Source organism: Polyergus mexicanus, unplaced genomic scaffold, assembly GCF_030449975.1.
Source record: "Polyergus mexicanus isolate NDT 795.1 unplaced genomic scaffold, iyPolMexi1.0 SCAF_4, whole genome shotgun sequence".
Taxonomy (NCBI): domain Eukaryota; kingdom Metazoa; phylum Arthropoda; class Insecta; order Hymenoptera; family Formicidae; genus Polyergus; species Polyergus mexicanus.
Window position 1 is genome coordinate 7,204,515 of NW_027223324.1, and position 26,378 is coordinate 7,230,892.

At 42.5% G+C, this 26,378-nt stretch overlaps 1 protein-coding gene and 1 pseudogene across 1 annotated transcript; one reads left to right on the plus strand and one right to left on the minus strand.

Moving 5' to 3' along the window:
* Nucleotides 1-12,915: 12,915 nt before the first annotated feature.
* LOC138932804 (uncharacterized) lies at nucleotides 12,916-13,749 on the minus strand. Its single transcript, XM_070294986.1, has one exon. It carries the CDS (start codon nucleotides 13,747-13,749, stop codon nucleotides 12,916-12,918), a length of 834 nt encoding a protein of 277 aa, XP_070151087.1.
* A 7,990-nt stretch (nucleotides 13,750-21,739) lies between these two features.
* LOC138932805 (uncharacterized) lies at nucleotides 21,740-23,337 on the plus strand (annotated as a pseudogene).
* The last annotated feature ends 3,041 nt before the right edge of the window (nucleotides 23,338-26,378 follow it).

Below are 26,378 nucleotides of genomic sequence, written 5' to 3' on the forward strand. Positions count from 1 at the left end.
TGTAGTAGGACCATTGCCAACCACTAGTCGAAACAACTTCTATATACTTACCATCCAAGATTTTTTAACCAAGTACTGTGTCGCTTCTCCTATGCAAAATGCCGACTCCCTTTCTATCGCAGAAGTTTTTATCAAAGACTATTTGTGTGTATGGAGCTCCTAGAGCCTTGTTAACTGACCAAGCTCCCACTTTTTTCACCTTTCTCATGAAGACCATTGCAAGTTACTTTAAGATCAAACAGTATCGTACAACTGCTTATTACCCACAGTCTAACGGTTCCATAGAACGCTCGCATCATGTTCTAACTGAATATTTGAAAATGTATATTAACCAAGATAAAGAATGGGACGAACACATACGCCCCGCAATGTTCGCATATAACACTTCAGTACACGAAGGAACAAACTACACCCCTTACTCTTTAGTTTTTGGACACCTTCCGCATGTACCCTCATCTTTTGTAATTTCCGAGGAAGTAACAGAATTACCTTATCAAGACTATCTCACAAACCTCTTCGACACTTTAAAATCATCTCAACAATTAGCAAGACATAACTTAATAAGGTCAAGAGAAACGAGCAAAAAACATTATTACAAGAAAACAACTGTACTAAATTTTAAAGCTAACGATAAAGTCTATTTACTGAAAGAACCAACTAAGGGTCCAGTACACTGGTCCATACAGAATCATTGAAATGTTGCCAATGAATAACGCGAGAATAGACTTTTGCGGGAAATCACGCGTAGTTCACGTAAACAAGCTAAAGTTGTGCAAAAGCATCTACTATGTAGACCCGGGATGGAAAGAAAGCGGTAAAAGATGAATTGTGAACGTGGCCTGGATCCCCGGATCTAGTAGCATTAAGGAGCATGAATACCTCTAGTTTTCTGTTATTCTAACTACAACTAGTTTTCTATTATTCTAACCACACGTAATTGTATACTCGCACTCCAAACTATTGTAACACAAAACAACGCAAACATCTAACACTCTTCACAATCTTTAAAATCAATTATAATATTTTTATTTTAAGGGCCGCCGAGCGTTATTATTCCTATCAACCGCTATGATTTTGTTCTCGAACACCCAGTCCATTATTGCGTACGACTGCGGAGGAGCCTACTTAAACGTAACCACAGTATCTCTACTGCGTTCGGGCGACTGCGACATTGACGTCGAAGCACCCCTGACTACCAACACATATATTCAGCTGTTACAATTATCTAATTACGCGCACACGCATGCTTTCCAATGTAAAGTAGAAATCTTAAGAACAATATCTCATTGCGGGATGCACTCTCACATCTCGGCAGTGCACAACGCTTACGCGAATTATCTCCAAGAAACATCTCGTGCCAGATGCGTGCAAATGCACAAAGAAGGTCTTCTAAAAGTAGGAACCGCCGAGATTATAGACGGTCTTAAGCCTAACCACACATATTATAGAAGCGTCACGCTTGCCGGCAAGGTAAACGTGGACGGAACATGCAAGGGAGTACAATACTCAGATTATTATGGCACATGGGACGATGTAATAGTCCAAGCAACCTTAAAAATCTCCCTCAGAGATTCTATGTGCCAGTTAAGTTAAATGTGGGTAAAATAATGTTGAAATCAGACACGGTTTGCGACCTAACGGAAGAGTCCTGTATTGACTCGGACGATGGATACACCTTCTGGGAAGGCGTACCAAACACTGCATGCGGATTTGAGTCTTACGATGTACTATATGAGGGTGCATCCACCAAAATCTAAGGTCTCCTAAATTCCCAAAACACCACAATCTTCACATTGGAGTCCCAAGACACCACCTTTGCATTAACGCTGACGCGAAGACACGCCGTGGCTACACGCTATACGGCACAGAGCATCCGAAACTATTTATTTTTGAGATCCAAAAGGGAAATATTTTAAAAGCAAGATCCAGAATTGCAGTGATCAATTTGGATCTGTTCATATATGCAAACTCAAAGTTCGTGTATGTTGAAAAATATGTAAGAACCCAAATCACTTCATTATACAAAGATATCATTACGCAGAAACGCGAATTGGAAAAACAGGTAATACTGTGTCACTAGCAGCAATACAACCAGACGAATTCGCATATCGAATGATGAAATCGCCAGGCTATATGGCGGTGACATCAGGCGAAGGAATCCATATTATTAAATGCATGGCCATAGAAGTCGCTTTGCGAAAAACCAACACTTGTTATACAGAACTACCCGTAACCTTTAGAAACGCTTCCCTATTCATGATACCAAAATCCCATATAGTAATCAAACACAGTACTATAAGGAACTGCAACCCATTACTCCCAATCCTATACAACATTGAAGGGACGTGGTTCCAATTCAACCCCACCCCATCCATGGCAACCTCCCAACATGAAATTAAACCTCTCACGAAATTATCCTGGAGATACCTAGCCCCTAAATCTTTAGCAACTAGCGGCATATATTCGCAGCAAGATTTAGATGAATTGAGAGATCATAATATGTTTCCCGCCAAAAAAAGCACAGTTTTACATACCATCGCCCGAGGCTTTACCGGACAGTCAATGGGAGTGGTGCACTTGGACACAGTATAATTGGACACGGTGCAAATGGACACGTTACAAATGGATACGAGATTTTGCACACGGTTCAATTGGACACAGTGCATTTGGACACAATAATTTTGGATACAGTAGCTTTTGGACACATAAGAAAATACGCATCGTTTACTTGGACACCGCTCACTTGGACACTGTTCATTTGGACACCGTTCGTTTGGACACCGTTCATTTGCCCACTGTTCGTTTGGACACCGTTCGTTTGGACACCAAAATTTGATTTAAGTTATACGACGTAATCCACACCAAATTTTTGTTTTAAATAAGAAATAGGTTTGGGTTAGGTTATATCTTCCGGAAGTGGAGCCCCCCCGCAGGGGGGGGGCGGAACCCACTGTATCCATGCATGACATCCAAATATGCGAAAGGCTAAACAAAGTGCTAAAAGCAATGTAAAATTAATGACATCAGTATCAGAGATATATAAGTATGAATATATTTTATTTTGACAGATATTATAACCTTCAAATGTATCTCCTTTTCACGATTTTATATTTTATATAGATTTACCAGTATAAAGTGTTATAAGAATACTGATTATATTTTCCCAAAATGATTTTTATTTCTCTCCATCTGTTACATATTCAAACAAACAGTGCGCATGTTTCTGTGTACAAATGAACGGTGTCCAAACGAACGGTGGGCAAATGAACGGTGTCCAAACGAACGGTGGGCAAATGAACGATGTCCAAACGAACAGTGGGCAAATGAACGGTGTCCAAACGAACGGTGGGCAAATGAACGGTGCGCGTCTTTCTGTGTCCAAACGAACGGTGTCCAAATGAACAATGTCCAAGTGAGCGGTGTCCAAGTAAACGATGCGTATTTTCTTACGTGTCCAGAAGCAACTGTATCCAAAATTACTGTGTCCAATTGAACCGCGTGCACATTCTCGTGTCCATTTGTAACGTGTCCATTTGCACCGTGTCCAATTGTACTGTGTCCAAGTGAAGGCCACTCACAGTCAATACAATCCGATACAGTTTCATTGCAAAACTTATTAGATGAGGGCGCGTTAAACAAAATCTACAGTAATACTTTAACAAAAATTTAGGATGGCTTTACTACAATACATTCGGCGCAGCGACCGCCGAAGTATTTGGCATTTTTATCATCATAAAAATTATCAAAATTGTATTTGACACACTAATCCACGGCTATGCGTTACATGCGGCATATGGTTGTAGCTTACACTTACTCGGAGCCATTTGGAGCTCATTTACACATTTATTATTGTATTTGGCAAATAGACCACAACCGCAACCGGATGCGATTCCGCAAAATCCGCCAGAACAACGAAACACAGAAAATACACCTAACGCACCAGCCGCAGACAACACACACCCAATACCTATTGTATATACTGTACATTTCGCGACATGCGTGCCAGACTGGACGAACAAATTTCGTAATAAAATCCTTTTAACACAAAATTCAATCTAAGGGGGGTGGTGTGACGTCCTAGCCGCACGTCTAATTTTTAAATAAACATTAAAATTATTATTAATGTACCCATAGAAAGTGTAAAGAATGAAATCTAAAGAAAATTGTTCGTTCATATAGAGAAAGTAATATTAAATGCAGTATTCGTATTTGCGAATCACCCCGTATATAACCAACGCTCAAGCGCGCCAGCAGGTGACGCAGAAATAACCATATCACTTATGCACACAGTAATATTAAGAATTTTATTCAACGCCAAAAATCACTTCTTAAAATTCATTAGCCAAAAACATATATATATAGATATACATTTATATGGAAGATAGTTCATACATATGCCATATCATACTAAACATAAAAAACCTTAATTATTGCAACTCCAACATTATACACGCACACATTAGCTCTAAATAGCATAAGATTTTATATCAAGAAATAAAAAACAAGAATTGTAAAAAAAGAAAAAATAATAATTTTATATTTCATTGCAAGAGTACGAATGCGTATCCCGTATATACATATTGCGAGACGGGATAGACGGTAAAGACTTTAATAAGTTAAGAGCTCACATATGCCTTAGAGTAGGATAGTAAGGCAGGTTTCGATCCACTTTCGCAATGAGTGCGAGAGAGAGGTACCATCGGAGAGAGAGAGAGACAGAGATATGTGTCGGAGCAGTTTGTAGGCGCCCGCGGGGGGGAGTTCGGGCCGGGGGGACGGGGGGACGTAGGGCGAGGGGGGAAGCACCGTCGGGGGGGGGGGAAGTGGGTACGAGTCGCCGAGAATGCTCGAGAGATGGCGCTCGGGTCGATCGGGGATCGCAGTTCCTCCCGATTCGACCTTGACGCGATTCGTTCTTTAAGAACGCGCGCCGCTTCTAGCGCGCGATCCGCTAGCGCGATTCTTTAGGGACGCGCGCGATGCTTCTAGCGCGCGATCCGCGAGCGGACGCCGGGCGTCCGGCGTCGAGGGGACGGGGGATCGTCGGAGGGCGGTCGAGCGGATAGAGGAGCGTCCCTCGTCGCTCTCCTCTTCTCGCGGCGCGCGTTAACAGCGATACGAGCGCGCTTATCGCTCTAGCGAGACGGCGGATCTTTGAAAGGTCGTAGAATAAAGAGACATCGTCGTTCTAGCGAGAGAGGAGAAGTGTTTTTATTGTTTTATTTTACAATATTTTTAATATATTAATAATACGATAATACGAGTACGCGGATAAGCGTATCACGATTCCCCGAAGAGCAGAGCCTGCAGCTCGCAATCGATTAGATCGTTGCGGTCGAAGTTATCGCTCTCGCGTATCATCGCGGGAATAAGCGCCGTATCGCGAGCGCCTGCCGCGATGTCGAAGAAACGAGTCAGCTTGTTGTCCACGCGCGTGGTTAAACCGCTTAAAGATGCAACGATGCGGTTAACGAAAAGTTCCAGATTTAATATAGTTACGACGGTGCTCTTCGATACGGCCAGACGAACCTTGGGCGTTTCGAGACGGAGTATTCAGAGATTGTTGAGTTTGCCGAATCATAGCGTCAACTGTCCGATGTATATCGGCGCCGGAGGGCGCACCTCGTCGCGCTCGGAGCGAAAGTGCGACAGAAGCGCGGATCGTAGATCGAGCAGTTCCTTCCACGTATACGGCGAGATCTCCTTGCCGTAACAATCTCCGAGGACGATTTCCACGAAAGAGGGTCGGCTGACGTTAACGCTGACTTCCAGATGTTTGTACGTGGTTTTAGTCAATGGATAGCGTCTTCCTAAGATTCTGAGCGGTCGCGCGACCGAGACGTCCGCGTCGCGTCTCGGCGTCCGATCACGATCCCGTCTGAAAATAGACGCGAACGATGAGAGAAACGGCACTAGTGAATTATTAGTTCGAATAAACGTTTGATAGTCTTACCGTTTGATACGTCATTGTCCTTTTTAGCTTTTTTAGCGTATTCCGCGCTATCTTAGCGGTCTCGCTCGGTTAGCCTCGATCGATTGTCAAATGAATGTTGCTGCTGCAGTTGCCTCCCCATTGTCGCGTACATCATTGCTCGTTCTTTCTCGTTTGTTCTTTCTCGCGCGTTAACTTCGGCGTTCTCCGTCAATAATGAAGCGCTTAACGGATGGATGGTCTTTATATACTCGCGTAAAGATCGCTTTTTCCTCTTTCGCGCGCTTTCTCTTATATATTCTATTTAAAAAAAATGACGGTAGGGTCGCTCTAATCGTTTTCATCGTCGATCTTCTCTCTCTTGGTCGTGTCGCCGAGACGATAGACGCGACTAAAGAGATCGCGCAATTGCCTTAGCAGTCCATCCGTAGGACACTCGATGCCGAGCGCATGTAGATCGAAAGGACCCGCCGAGGTTACGATATTCGTGAATTCGTTGAAGGCGTAGAACTGACGTTTGGCGAAGAAATATAGATTACCATCGATGTATCGGAAGGCCGACGTTATCGCGGACGGAATTCCGGGAAATATATCTTTTAACGGAGCGTGTCTAATGACTATCATGTGACACTCGTCGATTTCCGCGACCTTATCATCGTCGTAGATAGCGCAGGTTCGTCCCGTATGCGTATTTATCGCTGCGTTGATCTTAACGTTTCGGGGAAGTCCGATATCGTGGAGATATCTCGGCCAACCCGATTTTAGCTTAAGGCTGGGATATTCAGCGAGGTATATCGAATCGTCCGCGAATATGCGAGATCGCCCGAGGGTCTTCGATACGCGGCGGATAGGCGCGTGAAATTCGCCGGTAGAAACGTCGCGTAATCCGTGAGCGTCATGGGTCTACCGTAGCGTTTCTCGGTCATGTCGGCCGACCATACGTTGCGACGATTAGCTATATACAATCGATGATTCATTATCAGCGCGGCGTCCACGCGCCGCAATGCGCAGAGATCCGTGCGCGCTGGGTCGGTCGTGAGATCCGTACAGATTCTGTATAGCGAGAATGTCCTCTATGCTCAGCTTAACTGGAAATTAATTCTCGATGTCAGGTATATACGGGAACATTATAGAGTCATTGCGCATGCTGTGCTGTAGACCCAATGCGTGGCCGATCTCGTGCGTTAGCGTTTGCAGCAGGTGATGCGTGTCGGGAGAATTCTTGTTTAGATACACGTGCCACGGTTCCGAATCGTCGACGTGTATCTCCGACGTGAAATCGGTTGCTCCAGAGGGAAAGAACGCGTGAGCTAGGACTCCTCCCGGACCGTCGAAGGTCGCCGGGCAAATGCCGACGTTCCGACGATTTGCGTAAGTGTGCGCACTCGTTCAATACGATATCAGGGCGTATATCGGGGCGTAGCGGGTCGCGCGCGAAGGTTAGCGACGAATTCGCTGCCCATAACGCGAACGCCGCTTTGACCGTTCGCGAGATTTCCTCGCTAGCCACCTGAAAATTCCACGTGAGACGCGTTTTCGGCCATTTTCGCGCGATCGGGCTATACGCCCGATCGGGAATATCCGCGGGACCGCATCGCGGTTTGCGCATAAGGTGAAGCGTAATGGCGTCTAACGCACCGTTTCCCGACAATTGATAGTATTCTTGAAATAGCGATAGCGCGCGACGCAGAGACGTCGCGTTATCGGACGATAGCGATCCCCCGTCGTCCTTCAGAAAATCGTACGCGCGTAAGAAACGGAGCGCCTCGATCTTCTCCGAATCGAAGGGCGCGGCGGCCGTCGCGGCGACGAGCGTCGTCGTTAGAACGAGAAGAGCCGTCCTCGCGTTAGTCATCGCGCGGAGCGGGGAAAGACGCGGTAAACTATCGAAAAACGCCGGGCGCGATTGATTCGCGCGTTCCGCGAGACGCCTATTTTTGTCGTCGACGAATTTGACGCGAGTGGGGGGAGGGGGAAATGCGTCGACGATTCGTTCGAGGGAGAGTCGCGACCCGCCTCGATTAGAGAAACGCGCCTCTTTCGACGCCGAGCGTTCGGAATGCGCGTTATCTAGCGGACGCTCGAGTACCTCTCGCGGTTTTACTTTTTGTTATTTCTATTTTTATTATTCGTTTGTCCCCTAAGAAGGACATTCGACGAGCGATTAGAGAAACGTACCCCTTCCAGCGACGATAAACGTTCGCCGAATATCCGGGATGCGCGTTATCTAGCGGACGCTCGAATTCCTCTTATAGCATTATTTTTTTATTATTTTCCTCTAAAATTTATTTTTGTTATTTTCCTCTATAATCTATCTTTATTACTCGTTCGTTTCCGCTCGAGTCGAGCGATTAGAGGAACGGTCGCGGAAGAAAAACGCGGCGCGATCGATAAATCGTACCGCGGCATCCGCGCGTCGATTCTTATAAACGCGAGATCGTTTCGAGAAGCGTCAAAGTATTCTCGCGAGATAGCGAAGCGACGAAACGACGAAGCGCGAAACGGTGGAGTGCGAAGTAGCGAGAGTTAATATTGGTCGCGAACTGTTCGATATGGAACGAATCGAACAGATAATTAACGCGGATTATATTAATGTAAACGGAGATTTAATCGCGATAAAGTCCTACGTTTTGGGAGACCTCGCCACGGATCTGCGCGTGGAGGCGCAAGGTGTTATCGAGAATAGTCCGGATTCGTTTAGACTCACCTTTCAGTTGGACGGAGACATAGATATCGCGCGTTTAATGTAAGTATTTGATCGGCATTTTTTATAATACTTTTTATAATAAATTATAATGTTTTAATAACCTTTTTAATAACTCTTTTAATAACTTTTTTACTTTTGTATTTTAGACAAGAAATAGAGGGCTGTATAAGAACGGCGTGAGAATCGCCCTACGATTTAATAACTAGGACGAGGACTATGCTCGCACAGGCGCAAAGCGTTCGTAACGCGTTGCGCGACGCTCGCCGACGCGACGTCGCGCGAGCCCCCGAACGGTTCGACTTAATCGGTCGGCTTCACGAGCGTGAGCGTGACTTCGCCATCCCCGAGTTAATCGGCCTACTTCGCGAGAGCGAGCGCGACTTCGCCGTTCCCGAGGTTAGGCGAGTCGTCGCATCGGCGATCGACGAGGAGCCCGAATCGCCGCCGATCGACGAAGAGCCCGAATCGCGGCCGATCGGCGGGGAGCCCGAATCGCGGCCGATGGAGGACGAGGCCGAACCAGCGACGGTCGACGAGGGTGAATCGCGGGCGAGTATACGATTGGCGGGTTACGAGCCCGAATCGCAACCGTTCAACGTGTAGTAATTTTACGCGTTAATGAAATTTGATTTTTATCTATACTTAATACATATTTCGTGTATCGCATGCGCGCGCATTTGTAAGATATGATTCTTATGAATAAACGCTATACGTTAAACGAAGCGTCGATTCTTTACGCTTCTCTTTCCTTCTCCCGCATCCTCTCGCTCTCGCGCCTTGTAGTAAACGTTGGCGCTCTCTTATCGCGGAAGGATACGCGTTCGCGATAAAAATAGTGTTCGGTTAATGCGTATAAAGATAAATTTTATTTTAGAAACATACATTATATACACAATATGTTTAATATAAATATGTTTAATATAAATATGTTTAATATAAATATGTTTAATATAAATATGTTTAATATAAATATGTTTAATATAAATATGTTTAATATATAAATATGTTGAATATATAAAAATAATAAAAATAATAAAAATAATAAAATATAGTATGATGACGCTCCATCTGAAACAGAAAAGAAATCTTATTAGTATACGAATTTAATTTTTAATAGTTATTTTTTAATATTTATTTTTTAATATATTATAAATCTTAAAAAAGATACTCACGATCAATTCTTCGATCTCTTGCTCGGAGGCTCGTTCCAAATTTCCTTGAGGATCTCCTCACAGGGTTCTAGCCCAAAAAGACGCCTCAACTCTAAATGGAGACCGTCGGGGCCGTTGTCCTCCCAGACGTCCTCGCGGAACTCGCGCTCGTGTCGCCGCAGCGCTCGTTCAAATTGTCGATGTTTGATATTTACGAATCCGGAAATCCGGATATGTTTCGTATATTCGTACTATAAATTAAATCGAATCATAATATAAAACATAATATAAAGTATAATTTTAATATAAAACAATTTTAATATAAAATAAATATTACTTACTCTTTGAAAAACTACCAAATTTAAGAGAACTCTCAATAGTCCCCATCGCCAAATCACGCCCCCACCACAACGCGTTATAAAGTCCTCGATCTAAAACTAATTCAATTAACGATGGCATTTTAAATACGCTTTTTATTCGACTATTTCACAAACAGTCGGACACTTTCTGACGAACATCGGTATAAACGTTTTAAAATAGGAGATGCGCGAGCTATTATCGCGAGGAAGGATACGCGACCGCGATAAAGGAAAAACGCGGTTCGTTCGTATAGCGTGTATTTTGCGACAGTATGACTAATACATTCATGATTAAATTTATAGATTATATAATTGACTCGATACATTATATATAAAGCTTAAAATATATAATTAAATTTATAGATTATATGATTGACTCGATACACACATTATATTTAAATTTATAGATTATATAATTGACTCGATACATTATATATAAAACTTAAATTTATAGATTATATATAATATATAATAATTCAAAATAATTTATAATACAAATGAGTAGATATAAAGTAATATAATTGATTTGATACATTATACATTATACAGGGTGATCCAAAACAACCTTCTGTCCTTACAATGTCATATACTTGACACTATTCTAAGACGATTTTTCCTTTGCCAAAATTTTTTTCGAGGCTTAGTTTTTAAATTATAAGCCAAAATAGTTAACGAATTACGGGCCGCGTACGCGAGGCAGGCAGGGGTGGCGCAACTCACCGTCCGATGCTGGTGATTACGTGAGGCGCTCGCTGTGATCAACTGTTTGCTACATACGATGGAGTGTATGTGTGAGAGAGAACGTATACGCATATACACACACATACACATTCTCTCTCTCTCTCTCTTTCTCCCTCTCTGTTTGTTTTACACCCTGATGCACACACGCACTCTCTTTCTCTCTTCTTTGTCTTTCTCTTTTATATCCATCGCGTATAGCAAACAGCTGATCACACACACGCACTCTCTTTCTCTCTCTCTTTCTCTGTCTTTCTCTTTTACATCTATCGCGTGTAGCAAACAGTTGATCGCACACATGCATTCTGTCTGTCTGTCTGTCTGTCTCTCTCTCTCTCTCTCTCTCTCTCTCTCTCTCTCTCACACACACTGATTCTTACCTTTTATGTAGTAATTCGTTGCCCTCATACGACTCAATAAGTAATACTTCCGTACGATAGAACGAGTAACTAGCAAACTTTTTTCACTCATAAATTGTATCACTTATCGAACTTTTACGAATTAATCAACGCACTTTATCGATAAATTTAATTTATTAACGATTATAACGGTTAATCACAATCTACCGATTACTACCGATTAATTATTAAAATATCTCTAAGAAAGAAACGCGTTATTCGATGCGACGACAACAAGCAAGTTATATCGGTACTATCGTTGCCGGCATGCCGGCTGCCGGCTGTCGAACAACTGAATGTATCACATTACGCGTGATCGACGCGGACGCTATCATGTGTCCCGTGATCGGCTAAAACCTCCGACATTGTAAATTCGATAGTTTCGAAAACATAAAACTATAAAATATGAAAATATAATGACGTATAATAACATCGTTTTTTTTTAATAAATTCAGTTTATTGATAAAGTGCGTGGATTAATACGTAAAAGTTCGATAAGTGGTACAATTTGTAAGTGAAAAAACGTTTGATAGTTACTCGTTGTATCACACGGAAATATTACTTATTGAGTCGTATAAGTTCAACGAATCTCTACATACAAGGTAAGAGTCAGTGAGTGAGAAAGAGAGAATGTGTATTTGTGTGTATACGCGTATACGTTCTCTCTCACACATACACCCCATGTAGCAAACAGTTAATCGCAGCGAGCGCCTCACGTAATCACCAGTATGGGACGGTGAGTTGCTCCGCTCCTGCCTGCTTTGTGTACGCGGCCCGTAATTCGTTAACCATTTTGGCTTATAATTTAAAAACTAAGCCTCGGAAAAAATTTTGGCAAAGAAAAAATCGTCTTAGAATAGTGTCAAGTATATGACATTGTAAGGACAGAAGGTTGTTTTGAATCACCCTGTATATAAAGCTTAAATTTATAGATTATATATAATATACAATAATTCAATATAATTTATAATATACAACTGAGTAGATATAAAGTAATATAATATGGAATCAATCGCACATATCGCGCAAACGATCGCGCCGCTCGAACCACCAATCGTGCAGTTTGCACGCGTTCTCTAACGCACAATTTTTCGCGTGATATCCGCAGCAAAAGGCGTTCAGAGTCTCCAAACGTTCGATGTCCTCGTAATCGGCGTCGATAGTCTCGACGGAGACGACTATGTCGCGATCGTCGGCGACGTTTCCCAAGATCTCGATCAGCCACTTCTTCTTCTCGTGACCTTTGACGTAGATCCGCACTGTCGAATCAGGGCTAAATCCTCGACACACGACGTCTCGAACGAGTCTCTTCATCGACCCGTAATTCGCGTGTCCATCGTTCCACTTTAGCTGGTGATGATTTGATATCAGCCAACACGCTCGCGATTTTTCCGCTCTCGTGAGCAGATCCCACGACATCGGCGGGCAAAAGATGTGATGCGTCAATTCTGCGCCATTTCTTAACACGGCTACTTCTTTCGCGACGAATCTCTCGTTAACTACGAAACCTTGAAGATCGACGAAGATCGGCGCGTCCATCGTCATTGTTAGCGGTACTCGAAGTGTCCCCTCCTAGATTTCTTCCTAAGCGCTTTATTCTTTCTCCATATTTTTTCGAATATCGTCGCGCTTATACGATACTGCGCATGACGTTGGTGAGCGGATTGTACTCTACCACTCGATCGTGAATGATAAGACAGTAGGCTGTGGTGTTAGAGGGGATGTTCTCCTTGCAGTCGAACTCTATGCGAACGTCCACGGTGGCGCTCTTGATCGACTCGTTCTGTCGAGAACAGTCGATGACTACGAGCGGGCCGTGGGCTAAGAATTTATTTAGATTTAAGAGCGCTTTGTCGTTGTCGCATCCGTAGTACGTTCTTCGAAATTTCGAGTACATGTCGTATAACACGGCGACTTTATGCTTATCAAAATCTAGATTCATGTCGTCGTAAGGATAAAAATCGGAATTAAGATATAGTTTGACATTAGTCAGTTTGCAATCGTCGAATAAGAAAGGCTTCTCGGACAGAACATTCTTCTTTCTGGATTGTAGCGCGAAGATAACGTATCGCGGTTTCTCGAGCTGCGTCGCCGCTTTGACGGCCCACGAGTGTTTGGTCGTGCTCTGTAGAAGCGGAAACTCGTAGAGATCCCACGAGCGAATAGCGACGCTCAGGTATCGTCCGCTATCCAACGTGCACAATAATCTTAATTTATTAACATCGTTTAATACTATATGAAGCATTCGCCATTGTATTTTTAACAAAACGATTTTAGATTCTTGCGTTTCGCGCGATATGATGCAATTGTTATCGTTGCGCGCTCGTATTAGAATAAGTTCGTGTCGCGCGTTGATCACAACGCGCTTGTAATCTTCGCAAAAACCTAATAGCACGTTGAAAGGTACGCAAAAGTTGAAATCACCGATCGACGAGTGAGTTAACGAGTCGCTAATAAGTCCCATCCGGCGTTTTTTAATATTTTGCCTCTCTCGACCGTCATCGAACTGCGCTCGATCGACGAACGACGGTCGATATTATAGTCGGCGATTTCTCCAATCGACTCCTCGGAGAAATCGAAGACTCAATTGTCCGCAGATATTCTGATCGCGCGTCTGTTCGCAGCGACAATTGTACCGGATGTTCGCGTCGCGCCCGAGATAACGCGCGAGTTCGCGCGGAGGACGAAGATTGCCGAAACCGTCGTAGTAAATCGCGTCGCCTCCGTTTTTCGCGTACGCCACACAATGAGTACCCGGTTCGGATGCGTCGTCTAAATTCACAATGCCGCTCTCGTCGCGGCGCGCCCGCGACGGAAGCGCGTCGCGCATAAACACGCCTCTAAAGTGAGGCACGCGCGAGAGTATCGCCGCGCGATTTAACTGTTCATTCGTCGTTGCTCCGACGGATGGGAGGATCTCTAACATCTGTTTACGCGAAGTTTTTTTAGCGTTTCCTCTTTTTCTCATCGAGGACGCGCCACTCCCGCGCTTGTACGGCGCGAGATATAAACCGCGATCCTCCATCGCGCGATCGTGGCGCTGCAACTCCTCCAGCTGTCGTCGCGCCACTTTGCGATCGTTCACCGCTTTCGCGATTCCCGCTGCTCCCCCAGCCAAAGAACCGAGAGCTCCCAATAACGGCAGTAGGGGTAAAAAGCCGCCGCGTTTCGCTATCGGAAGCGTTCTTTTCCTCGTAGCGGTCGTTCTCCTTTTCCTCGTAGCGGTCGTTCTCCTTTTGCTCTTTCTTCTCTTGAGTTTCGTCGTACCCATTCCGAGTTTCGTCTTCGATTTCATGGCCATCCATACAGCCGCCGCGGCGGCCCTCTCGCCGAAAGTCGAGTCTTTCGCCGCGACGCGCGGTCGGCGGCGTCTCGATCGGCGAGCTCGCCGCTTCGCGAGTACGCGACGTCGTGCTCGCGGCAAGCCGCGTCCAGAGAATTGACGCTTCGATCGCCTCGCGCGAGTCGTTTCGCGAGACGGGTACCCGGCCCGCAAAATTGATATCCAGGTATATGTAGTTCGAAAGGGAGCGCGTTTATCGCTCTGTTCAATAAGCCAGCGCCGCCGATATCACCGCTCACACCGTACCGCCGTTTCGCGAATTGCATTCGCCGCAATCTTTAACGAGCGGCGCCGGACCGTCGATGTGCGTTCGTTACCAGGGGCAATTATAATGCTCTAGACATCGACGGTAGTGCCGCACCTCCGGATCCACTCTTATATATTCGGGCAGTTTCTCCCACAATCGTTCCACGTAGCGACCGAAATGCTTTAGCAAAATTATTTTCGGAATATACCGCAACTGATCGGTCGTGAAATCGAGAATAGTAGGATAAACATCTCGATTCACCGCGCGCGATTCGCTACTGCGCGATTCACTACTGCGCGATCGGTGGCGATCTATTCGTATATAAATAAAAAGGTCTCGCCCTGCCTCGCGCGAGTGTACCGCGCACGCGCGCGGCGAGAGGAATGCGCTTCGTGCGGCAACCGATCGCGATAAAGGTGACGAACCTCGACAATAGGGCGCGACCGTCGGAGGAAGCGCGTAGACACGGTCGTCTATTACCGAACGCTATTCGCTGCGTCATTTGCAGCCCCTCTAGTTGCGGTAAAACGAACGCGTTGATAAGTTTGTTGGAGAGTCCGCACGGCGTACGCTTCGAGAACGTTTACGTTTACTCGAAGTCGTTGCAGCAGCCTAAATATCAATATTTAGAGAATTTTTAACACCGATGGAAGATATAGGTTATTTCATATTTTCTAATAACTTTGACGTTATTCCGCCCAGCGAAGCGCTCCCGAATTCGATATTCGTATTCGACGACGTAGCATGCGACAAACAAGACACTATCAGGGAGTATGTCGCTATGGGTCGACACTCGAATGTTGATTGCTTCTATCTGTGCCAAACGTACGCTAAAATACCGAAGCATTTGATTCGAGATAACGCGAATCTGTTGATTCTCTTTAAACAGAACGGCACTAATTTGCGTTACGCGTACAACGATCACGTGAACACGGATATGTCGTACGAGAATTTTCACGCGTTATGTCGCGCGTGTTGGCGGTATAAATATGTTTTCTTAGTGATCGACAAAGATAGCGCGCTTCGCGCCGGTAAATACAGACGAGGGTTTAACGACTTCATTGTACCGTAGAGCGATCAGTCGTCGCGGATACGTCGAACGCATCGATCGCTCTCTTCCGCGAGCGAAAAGAATCGATTCGTTAGTTGCAATGGCCTCGATGGATATCGGTGAACGCGAAAAGACGGCGAAAGAGATCGCTATGATGCGCGCGTCGATTCGTAAAAAACACAGAGCATTGAAGACCGGCAAAATGGAAAACGAGATCGCGATAGAGAGTCGTTTCAAGCCGATCGTCGAACCGCTGCGGCGATTCGCCGATCGCGCCGAGCGAGACGAGATAGAGTGAGACGATAAAGTGAGACGCGATCGACGCGTCGCCCGCGACAACGAGCGTCGAGGAAAAATTGAAGGACGAAGCGCTGACTCCCGTTTGGAAAAAACCTAAGACGAAACGAAGTAAGTGTGAGTGACATGCTGGAAAACTGTCGAACGAATACTGAATCGCGACAGTAAATTGTCAGGCTTTAAATTCATATCGATCATCGACTTTTTGAAGAAATCGTAGACACAATTAGTCCACAAATGCTTTGATTATAATTTTGATAGGCCGTGTGATTATATTCTATATTTGCAATATTTTGTCCAAAATATCGCACTAATTCCTTGGGCGATCGAAGATTTCCAAAACTATCGAAATATACTACGCGATTTCCCCTCTTTGCATGCGCTACCCAATGAGTACCGGAACCATCGACGTCATCCAAATTGACGATAGCGCTCTCATTTCGGCGTACGCCGTTCATCGGTGAATTATTGCGCATGAAAACGCCTCTAAAATATGGTATACGCATACGTCTTGCAAGTTGTTCTAATTGTACATTGGTTGTTACACCGGCAGGCATTTTTATTGTTACTTTGACTTTTTTTTTCTTAGCCGCTGTTGAGAACCCTCGTCCACGAGATAAAGTCCGTGACCTTCTATGGCGTGATTATGACGTTGCATTTCTTCGAGCTGACGTTGCGCCGCCTTGCTATCGTTCTCTGCCTTTGCGATTCCCGCTGCTCCACCAGCCAATAAACCGAGAACTCCCAATAATGGTAAAATTGGTAAGATACCACCGCGCTTCGCTATAGGAAGTATTCGTTTTTTCACAGTCTTTCTTTTCATCGATGATTTTTTTGTTTTCATCCCCATACCGAATTTTGTCTTTGCTTTCATAGTCGCCCAAACAGCTGTAGCGGTCGCTCTTTCGCCAAGAGTCGAATCTCTCGCGGTAATACATGTTCGCGTTTTCGTGGCGAGTATATTGTCCGCAAAGTATCCTTGACCGAGATCGTGGGTGCTTCGGGAATAGGCAATGTCGTGTTCGCGACACGCGGTATCCAATGGATTGATACCTCGATCGCCTCTAGCCAATCGTGTTTCTAAATGAGTTCCCGGTCCGCAAAACTGATAGCCAGGAATATGTAATTCGATAGGAAGTGCGCACGATTTAACAAATCGCTACTTCTTATAATTTTTGTTGGCATTTGCCACAATCTTTTATTAACGGTGTTGGACTGTCGATATGTGTTTGCTGCCACGGTAAATTATAATGTCGCAAGCATCGACGATACTGTCGAACCTCTGAGTCAGCTTTTTATATGTTCGGGAAGCTTGTCCCACAATTGTTCCACGTAGCTACCAAAGTCTTGCAGTAAAACAATCTTGGGGATAATCTGTAACTGCTCGGTGGTAAGCTCGAGAATATCGCTGTCAACCGATAGAAGAAGAAACATTTTTGAAACTGAGCGGTTTCGATCCGGTGCACCTCTATAAATAGGGCCCCGATGACTCATTTTCCAAAAATCTGATTCGAGATTCGCGAGAGCAACCATGCGACAAGCGATAATAATCAAAATGAAAAATTTTGATGATAAAACACGAGTAACGTCCGAGAAAGAAATACGCAAGCATGGAAACATGCTGCCGATTACTATACGCGGTCCTTCGAATTGCGGTAAGACTAACGTGTTGATAAGTTTGATAGAAAATCCGCACGATGTACGTTTCGAGAATGTGTACGTATACTCGAAATCGCTTCAACAACCGAAATATCGATACTTGGAAAATTTGCTATTACCGATCGACAAAATTGATTATTTTACATTCTCTAATAATAGTGACGTTATTCCATCGAGCGAGGCGCTTCCGAATTCCATATTTATCTTTGACGACGTGGCGTGCGATAAGCAAAATACGATAAGAGAGTACTTTGCAATGGGTCAACACTCGAGCGTCGACTGTTTCTATCTTTGTCAAACGTATGCCAAGATACCCAAGCATCTTATACGGGACAATGCAAATTTACTGATTTTATTTAAACAAGATACAAACTTGAAACATGTATACAACGATCATGTAAATACTGACATGCCTTACGGCGATTTTCGCGCATTCTGTCAGAAATGTTGGCAACACAAGTATGGATTTGTAGTGATTGATAAAGATAGTTTACAGACTAATGGAAGATATCGAAAAGGATTTAACGATTTTGCAATACCGTAAAGTGGTTAGTCGCTATCGATACATCGATCGAACAACGTCTAAAAATTTTCGTCCGAGCGCAACATGACGACGACGATTGACAGTGACGATCGTGAGAAGATTGCGAGAGAGATTGTAAAATCTCGAGTGAATCAATCCGCAAAAAATATCGTTCTTTAAAAACCGGTCAAATGGAGGAAGACGTCGCATTGGAGAGGCACTTTAAACCAATTATCAAACCTCTAAAACAACTTGTCGAAAATACAATCAATGTGGAATCTAATGAAGCGAAAATCGAACCATCGAGTATGCTCGAAGACAAACATCTGAAAAAAGAGTCTGGAACAAAGCGAACAAGGTCAAATATATCATTGAACGGTTCGCTAATAACTTCTACTCCAAATCAATCGAAACGTAAGCGAATGAAACAATTATCGAATGCGGTTACTTCTACTTCGATAAAAGATGTACAATCGAGTCAAATATTGCACGAAAGATCGTCTCCGTATGTGGAAGAAGTTTTCGAAACCACGCCTGAAACGCTTGTGACATCGGTTCAACATCTGTTACAAATGTCCGAGGGTCAAAATACATTGCGCACACATCTAGCTCCACTAGGGCAAAAATATGTTGGAGCTATTTTGAGTCAAGATAAAAATAACAGTATGGATTATGTTTACGGTGTTAAATTTTGCAACGAAGGAATGATGCTTGGTGATCAAATTTTTGATGTGGATAAAGATGACAATATAATTATCGGTGGAATAAGATACGTGGGAACACCAGGTCTCTATGAGTTGATTTTCAAGAGAATACCCGACGGTGACGTATACAATGACGATGATAAAATTAAATACAAAAATATATTACTGGCGACAAATGCACATAGACGTGGCAATGATATGCGTAATCCAGTGTTAAGTAACAAGGGAGACAAGTATAAAAATATAATAGTGCTGTTTGAGATTGAGTGTCTCCAACGGGAGCGCTCGAAAATTGGCGCGTTAGCGGTCATCTCGCGCAGCGCACGGCCCGCCACGAATCAAATCACGCGCAAACAGCGGCGCTCAGCAAATCGCGCCAGGCCCATGGCCCTGTTCGTGCCGTTCGAAGCGGGCCACGCAGCGGTCACCCGAGAGAGCCGAGATTAATAACAAATGCGAATAACATGTTCTAATTTTCCGAATCATCGCAAACAACAACCGGCGCGATCTTTTTGAGACAAACACGTCGAATATTCTAGAAGCAGCAAAAGGACGGTTGTATATAAGCTCTCTCGGGGAACCGCCGGGCGCACTCGATCGTGAACTACATCCGTGACAGTGTGTTATTATATCGTCTAAACTCTCGTGAAAGAAAAGTCGCTCGCTTTTCCAGTTCGTACCCGCGCTTACAAAAAGCGAAGTTTTCGACAGTAATAAAAGAGGTTTCTCGTCGCTCGCGAATAATCTCGCGCAATCAAAACGCGCTGCTTATTCCGTCGCACGCGGAATCGCGCCGTTTACACCGTCGCTCGCGGTATTCAAGATACATCCGCCGCTCGCGGAAAGTATCTTTGCGCGTCCGGTGCAAACGCGATCTCGCAGGGCTTCGCTCGCCCACGTCCACTTCTTTCTTGCACAGCGCCATTAATCTCTATTAAAAATATAATAGCGCTTGGAAAAAAAGCTGGAAGAGGTATAAACATACCGCTCGCTATGACGTTAAACGATAATAAGATCGATTACGTGCATTGGAATGATCCCAACGAGTTGGTAGATCGCTTGCGATTGCTGGAAGCTTCGCGTCAAGCCGGCAACAATGCCCACGACAATGAAATATTATCAATTATCGAGGAACTTTACTCGATTTCTTTTCTGCAAGTTTAACATTTTTGGTAAATGATATATATTTTTCCTTTGTTATCGGAAGTTATTCGATTCTCCCTTCGAACGCTGTAGCAATTTCCTTGATAATGAAGTGCGCGTCGTAACTGGATAAATTATGAAAAACTATTGGAATGCAAAAAGAATCTTTATAATTTAAGTTGCAATTTGAATGCATGGGACCTCTGTATCGCCCTGTCAGATGGCAATGATCGCGTACACGTGTATCGTCCTGTACGAATGGTTTTTCGCAAATGTGGCATTGTGTCGCATTGTGAAATTTTTTCCATTCATCGGATGTTAAATTTACTATGGGGACATTAGCTGATAAAATATCCAACGTTGTTGTCTTCAATGTACAGCAGGTTGACGTGTTTATCTCTTTTTAGCTCACTCAGACGTATCGGGACGATGTTCTTTTCCTCGATACTATATACATTGATTGAGATATCGTTGGCAAGTTCGAATTTTTTTATTTGGTTCACAGTCACTGGAAACTCAATGTTCTGGAGATTCTGCACTGTCGTATAATGTGGATACGAAGATTCTCATTCCGCGTTTCTTTCAACTGGATGTAGAGCGGCGACCACAGAGCACGCGAAACACGCATTGTCATTAGATTGCACATTGATCACCGCTTTCTTCATCATTATCGCCCGCGGTAATTTTATGTGACATTTCGCGCGCAAAGGATTATATTTATTTATATTTATAACTAAATCGAGTATTCGCGACAATGCCCACCACAGTAAAACAGCTTCGTCATATCCACGTCGAATCCATATAATTTACGTGGACTACGTGGATGCAGATTTATCCACGAATTATTCACATGGATGCAACATTCTTTTTTCATCACTACATCGAAGTACTTTATCCTCGAAATATCAATGTAGATTTCATGTGGATGTTTCTACTGAAAATTATGATTGATCAATCCAGATGCTTGACGTTGATTCGTTGGTTTTAAAAGTAAGAACCAATCACATTCGATGCTACTAGGCGGTTTTCTCTGCTGAACGCGGTCATTACTGTCGACAGACAAAGATCGAGCAGGGGCAGGGGAAAGGGCAGGGATAGCGGGAATCTGGATCCTCTTAGCAATATGGCCGTTGCGATTACTAACTGCGTAGCAGGATAGTGCAATTTCAATTGATTTCAGTGTAATTTAATATAATTCGTCTTGTATTTTGTTTTTATTATTTTTGTTATGAGTGCGATAGATGTACAAATAGCGGATAAGCCGGTAAGTTGATGAGGGGAAATAATTTGGGGAAAAAGAAAGAGCTAGAAAGTAAAATCATAATATTTTATTACAGTATGCTATACTCGAGTTACCTATTGTTGCGTCCCTGCGGGTCGTCTGTGACCGTTATTCCTAAATCTGCTGTACCCGGGAGAACGTTGCTAAGGGTTGTTGTTAAACAACGGCGTTCATCTGGAGAGAGATCGGCCATCTTGGAGTCGCGATGGATGCCATTCCGGGCGGACGTATTCGAGATTACGATAACCGTTATTGTTCTGTGTTGCTTGTATATAATAGTGTTCTGTGTTATTATATTAAAGTTCCTTTCGTTCTTTCAAAGGAGTGTTAATTATTTACTTGCGGTACGCGAGTGTCGGATTCGAGTTATATCGATTTCGATCCGCGGATGCAACACTATATATGATGAATTCGAGTTTAATATTTTCTCATATTGCTATTAATTGTTTTTATATATATGCCCTAAATTTTATTTAGATGTAGCCTTCTTTTCCAAATCACGCGAGTCCCAAATATCAGACGCTATACATCTAACTTATTCATCTATTGATAGAAGTGTCAATGAGAGTATGGGCCCTGTAAATCATACAAAAAAGAAGGAGAGGTGTAATGTTCAAAAGGATTTAGAAACGAATAAGCAAGACATGAGTGAGCATGAGAATAGTGATGACCGAAATTCTTGTACAATAATACGGCAGGCGCAAGGTAAGATTATTAATATTATAAGTTGCTCTTATATATGTATATATAATCTTTAAATAATTATTTTGCGAGCAGTCCATATATTGCAATTGTTGAAAAGTATTTTATCTTGATCGTGGTTGTGGTTTTACAGATATATACAAGTCATATGTAACTCTCCATAATAAATCACCTGTCAGGAATAATAGTAAATTGCATTCTTTCAATGGCTAAAACATTTCCTCATATTGTGGTACTCATTCTTTTTTTTATATTATAACAATAAATTCTTTTTTTACAAAATAGCAAGTTTCAAAGAAAGAACTATAATGGCTGCTATAAGTGATTTGAGAAGTTGTATTGATAAACTTTATGTCACTATTATAAAAATTTATACTGCAACATGTCATCCTGAGGAAACACTTGAAAATTCTATCGGGATTCCAACTCTTCCATTGATCTCTATGGAGGAATTCTACAAATGGGAAGATTTTAATTTAGACGAAGAGAAAAAATTAATAATAGTAAGAAAATATTTCCCTCTCTTTTATTTTGAAAATATATAAATTATAGTGGCCGCTATTCCATATTATATATTTTCATGTTTTACGGATTCGATTGTTAGTAGAGCATGGCAAGGAAGATTTGAAAGGCTCTGTGTATTGCATTATGCGCAAACTGTGTGTGATATCAAACAAAATCGCAATAAATTTAAATTTAAAAGGAACAAATAGAGAAGGAGCAAGAATTCACAAAAAGAAATTTCTAGATACGATATCTTATGGTTTTATCATTGGTGAGATTTATGATATTATTAATATTATATAAATATGATTAATTTCTATAGTCAATCTAAATTTGATATTTGTATAACCAATATACTTACATTAAGAATATATTCATTTAATATGTGATCTTTTTTTGTTTGCAGCTGCTTTGAAAAGGCATTCACAAGAAAGAAAAGATAGGGGCCTTCACTTTTTATATAATAGAGAGAGAGTGCACTTCCATATTGCGAACTGGTTAAAGGACGCAAAAAAAGTCTTGAAAACGAAGAGCTTAGATTAAAGAAGGGCAAGCAACAAGGCGAGCAATCGGAAAATAATTCAAATGACTAGAAAAATCAAAGAGGTTACGCTGTATTTTATTTTATTTTTTGTTTATGTATATGTTAGTAACTTCTCATATGTTGGTGATATTTCTCTTCTTGAATTATATTTGTTATACATCGATTTGTATACTACATGTATGTACGTATATTAGGATGACAATATATAAATATGTTTCTCTAATTTTATATTTCATATATATATTGTATTATATATTTTGTGCAATATTTTAATAATGTTTAATTAAAATAAATACTATATAGTTTCTTACATGTTTCTCTTTATTTTTAATTTAAAACCTTGCATGTAATGTGAAAAAATCCATTCGATTATAAAACAAGAATTCATGTGGATACTACGAGGATGTGTCTCGAAAGTTCGTGAAATTTTCATATGGATTTCCACGTTAAATCGATTATCTCATCCACGTAGATTATAGTACCATTCTTGAGCGGATTGTCCACTCGAATATTCATGTGGATTCCACGATGCTGATCCACATGTTAATAAGGTGGATTTCACGTACTGTTTTTGTCGGGCACCCGCTGTCGCATTCCTGAAATTCTTCGAGCGATGCTAGAGTGGGCTGGACAACGCGCCGCTAGTACCACTCGCGTAATTCCGATGTGCAAAAGAGTTCATAGTTTCTCGTATTGATACTTTTATTTGCGCGTTTATCACCCGTCACAAATTCATCATTGAACACTGTATTAATTTTCACATTAAAGTGTTTTTTCAGCACGTTTTGCACATGTTTGAGCACAATGTCTTTGGCATCCTCAAAAAATTGACGAGGCTCGATGCGATTATGATTTATAACTGCACCAGTCAATATGCGGCTATCGAACGCCGTATCGATCTCTCGCCAAATCAATCCGTATTGTCGCGTATTACATCCTGCACCCGCATGTACAAAACGCCTGCGTAACGAGTTCTTCAATCCCTCGAGTCATGCAATTTCGAGCAATCAGCGATTGCCGAATCCCGATCGATAATCGTGGACGTTTGATTCGACTTTGCTCTTCCAACGATTCGATATATTCGTCACATCGTTGCTCCCACGCAACATACTCCTCTATCGAATTCACCTTTGCAGCTTGCTCGCGCAGATTTCGTTCGGCACTGTTTTCCGCCATATTTCTAAATTTTTGCCAAAAAAAAGTTTTGCTAACAAGATGCGCTTATTAATAGCTCTTGTCTCGGAACTCTTGGCGAAAATACTGACAGGGTGTGCCTCTTTACCATGATTTTATATTCTATCTTGATGTCTCTTTCCATCATGTATATCCATCTAAATCTTTATTTCGCGGTTTGTCATGTACATTTTGACTAATGTCGATTATTGCATTCTTGTCGATTATTGCATTTTTGTCGTCTAGAGATGATGTCGAATCCCAGGTGCATTGCAAAAGTTTCAAATTACATGCAGCTGTCCAATGTTAGTGCAATTTAACCATGAGGATTATCCTTATATTTTAGGATTTGGTTATGTTTTGACACGCGCGTTTGAAATCTGATATCTATGGGTGATGTCATCGCGAAGCAGCCGCACATCGACGCTTGAAAATTTTATATTACATTGCATGTTTGTGCATTTGGCTAAATCTCACACCTGGTGATGATGTCATCGCGAAGCAACCGTATATCGGCGCTTGAATAGAAAGATTGAAAAATATATTGTGTCATCAATAATCCCCACTACATTGCAATTTTGCAACGATAATACATATTTTAAATATGTTGAATACGTTCAGTATTGCATCGACCACTTGTGTGAAAGGTTCATATAAAAATGTATCCCACTGAAGGAAGCTGCATGAATTATTACGTTCCGATTCAAGATGCTGATGAAACTTCACCGTGTAAGAAGAAGAAATGTAACAAGTAAGTTTTAATTAAATTAATGAATTTTATACTTTATAAATATTTTTATACTTTTTAAATATTTTTATAAATAATATATTTTTATTTTTTAGCATTTCATCTGAGCCTCATCGTGCGGTTCGTATACTTGGAAGACGATACGCCTTAACCCCGACGTCATGCAAATATTTAGACATCGGAATAAACGTTGGAGCTGTATCTTGCGTGGAATTGGCTCTTGACGACAATCGAGGCAATCAAATAATATTGCCTTTTGAAACATAGAAATCATTGATGCAGAAACGTGTGGACATTGAACGACTTCTACAATCGACTGAAACCCCATTGCGAATTCGAGATTTGATATTCGAAGTGGTTAAAATATCTGATTCGAATATTATAAAACTGGCGTTATCCAATAATTCCTTATATATGAAGCCACCAACTCTATTATATTTATTCGATTTTGAAAAATGTATAGATCATATGTATTATTGGCTATGCGATAATACGCATATTGTAAATGAAAAATTCAAGCAATTTGTAACTATTTTACAACGTAATAATATCGCTAACGTATGCGACGTTGCAAAAGCGATACGTGAAAGTGATATGTTTGACAGCGAATCACTCATAGCTTGCGAGTTATTGACATGTGCTGTAAATGATATTCTTCACGATGCTTGTAATAAATAAGTTATTTTATTATTTATCTGTGAATTTAATTATTTATCCCATCCTTTACGTATGAATAAAACGATGTAATAGATATGCACAGTCTGCAAAACTTAAATCTTTCTCTCGACACACTCTGCTAAAGATGTAGAAAAATGATGAGGTAGATGAGACTTGATACTCCAGTTAGAAGGAGACAAAAGATATGAAATTAAAATATATACAATATAATCAAGAAGAGTGTGCAATGTTATAGTACGAGTAGTGATACAAAGAGAGTTCTAATTCAGGTCTTTTAGGTGAGGGGGGGGGGGGGTGAGGGGGGGGACCGGCGCAGGCGGGTATGACGTCACGTGGGGGGGGGGGGCGGCACGAGTCGTCGAGATCGTCTGGGAATTGGCGCTCGGCCCGATCGGGGGTCGCGGTTCCTTCCCGGCGCGACTCGACCTTTCGGGGGCCGCGGTTCCTCCCCGGCGCGATTCGTTCTTTAGGGACTCGCGCCGCTTCTGGCGCGCG

Bases quoted from the DNA above. Each gene is read 5' to 3' on its own strand.
- LOC138932804 (XM_070294986.1), bottom strand. From the start codon at position 13,749: ATGGGACTTATTAGCGACTCGTTAACTCACTCGTCGATCGGTGATTTC.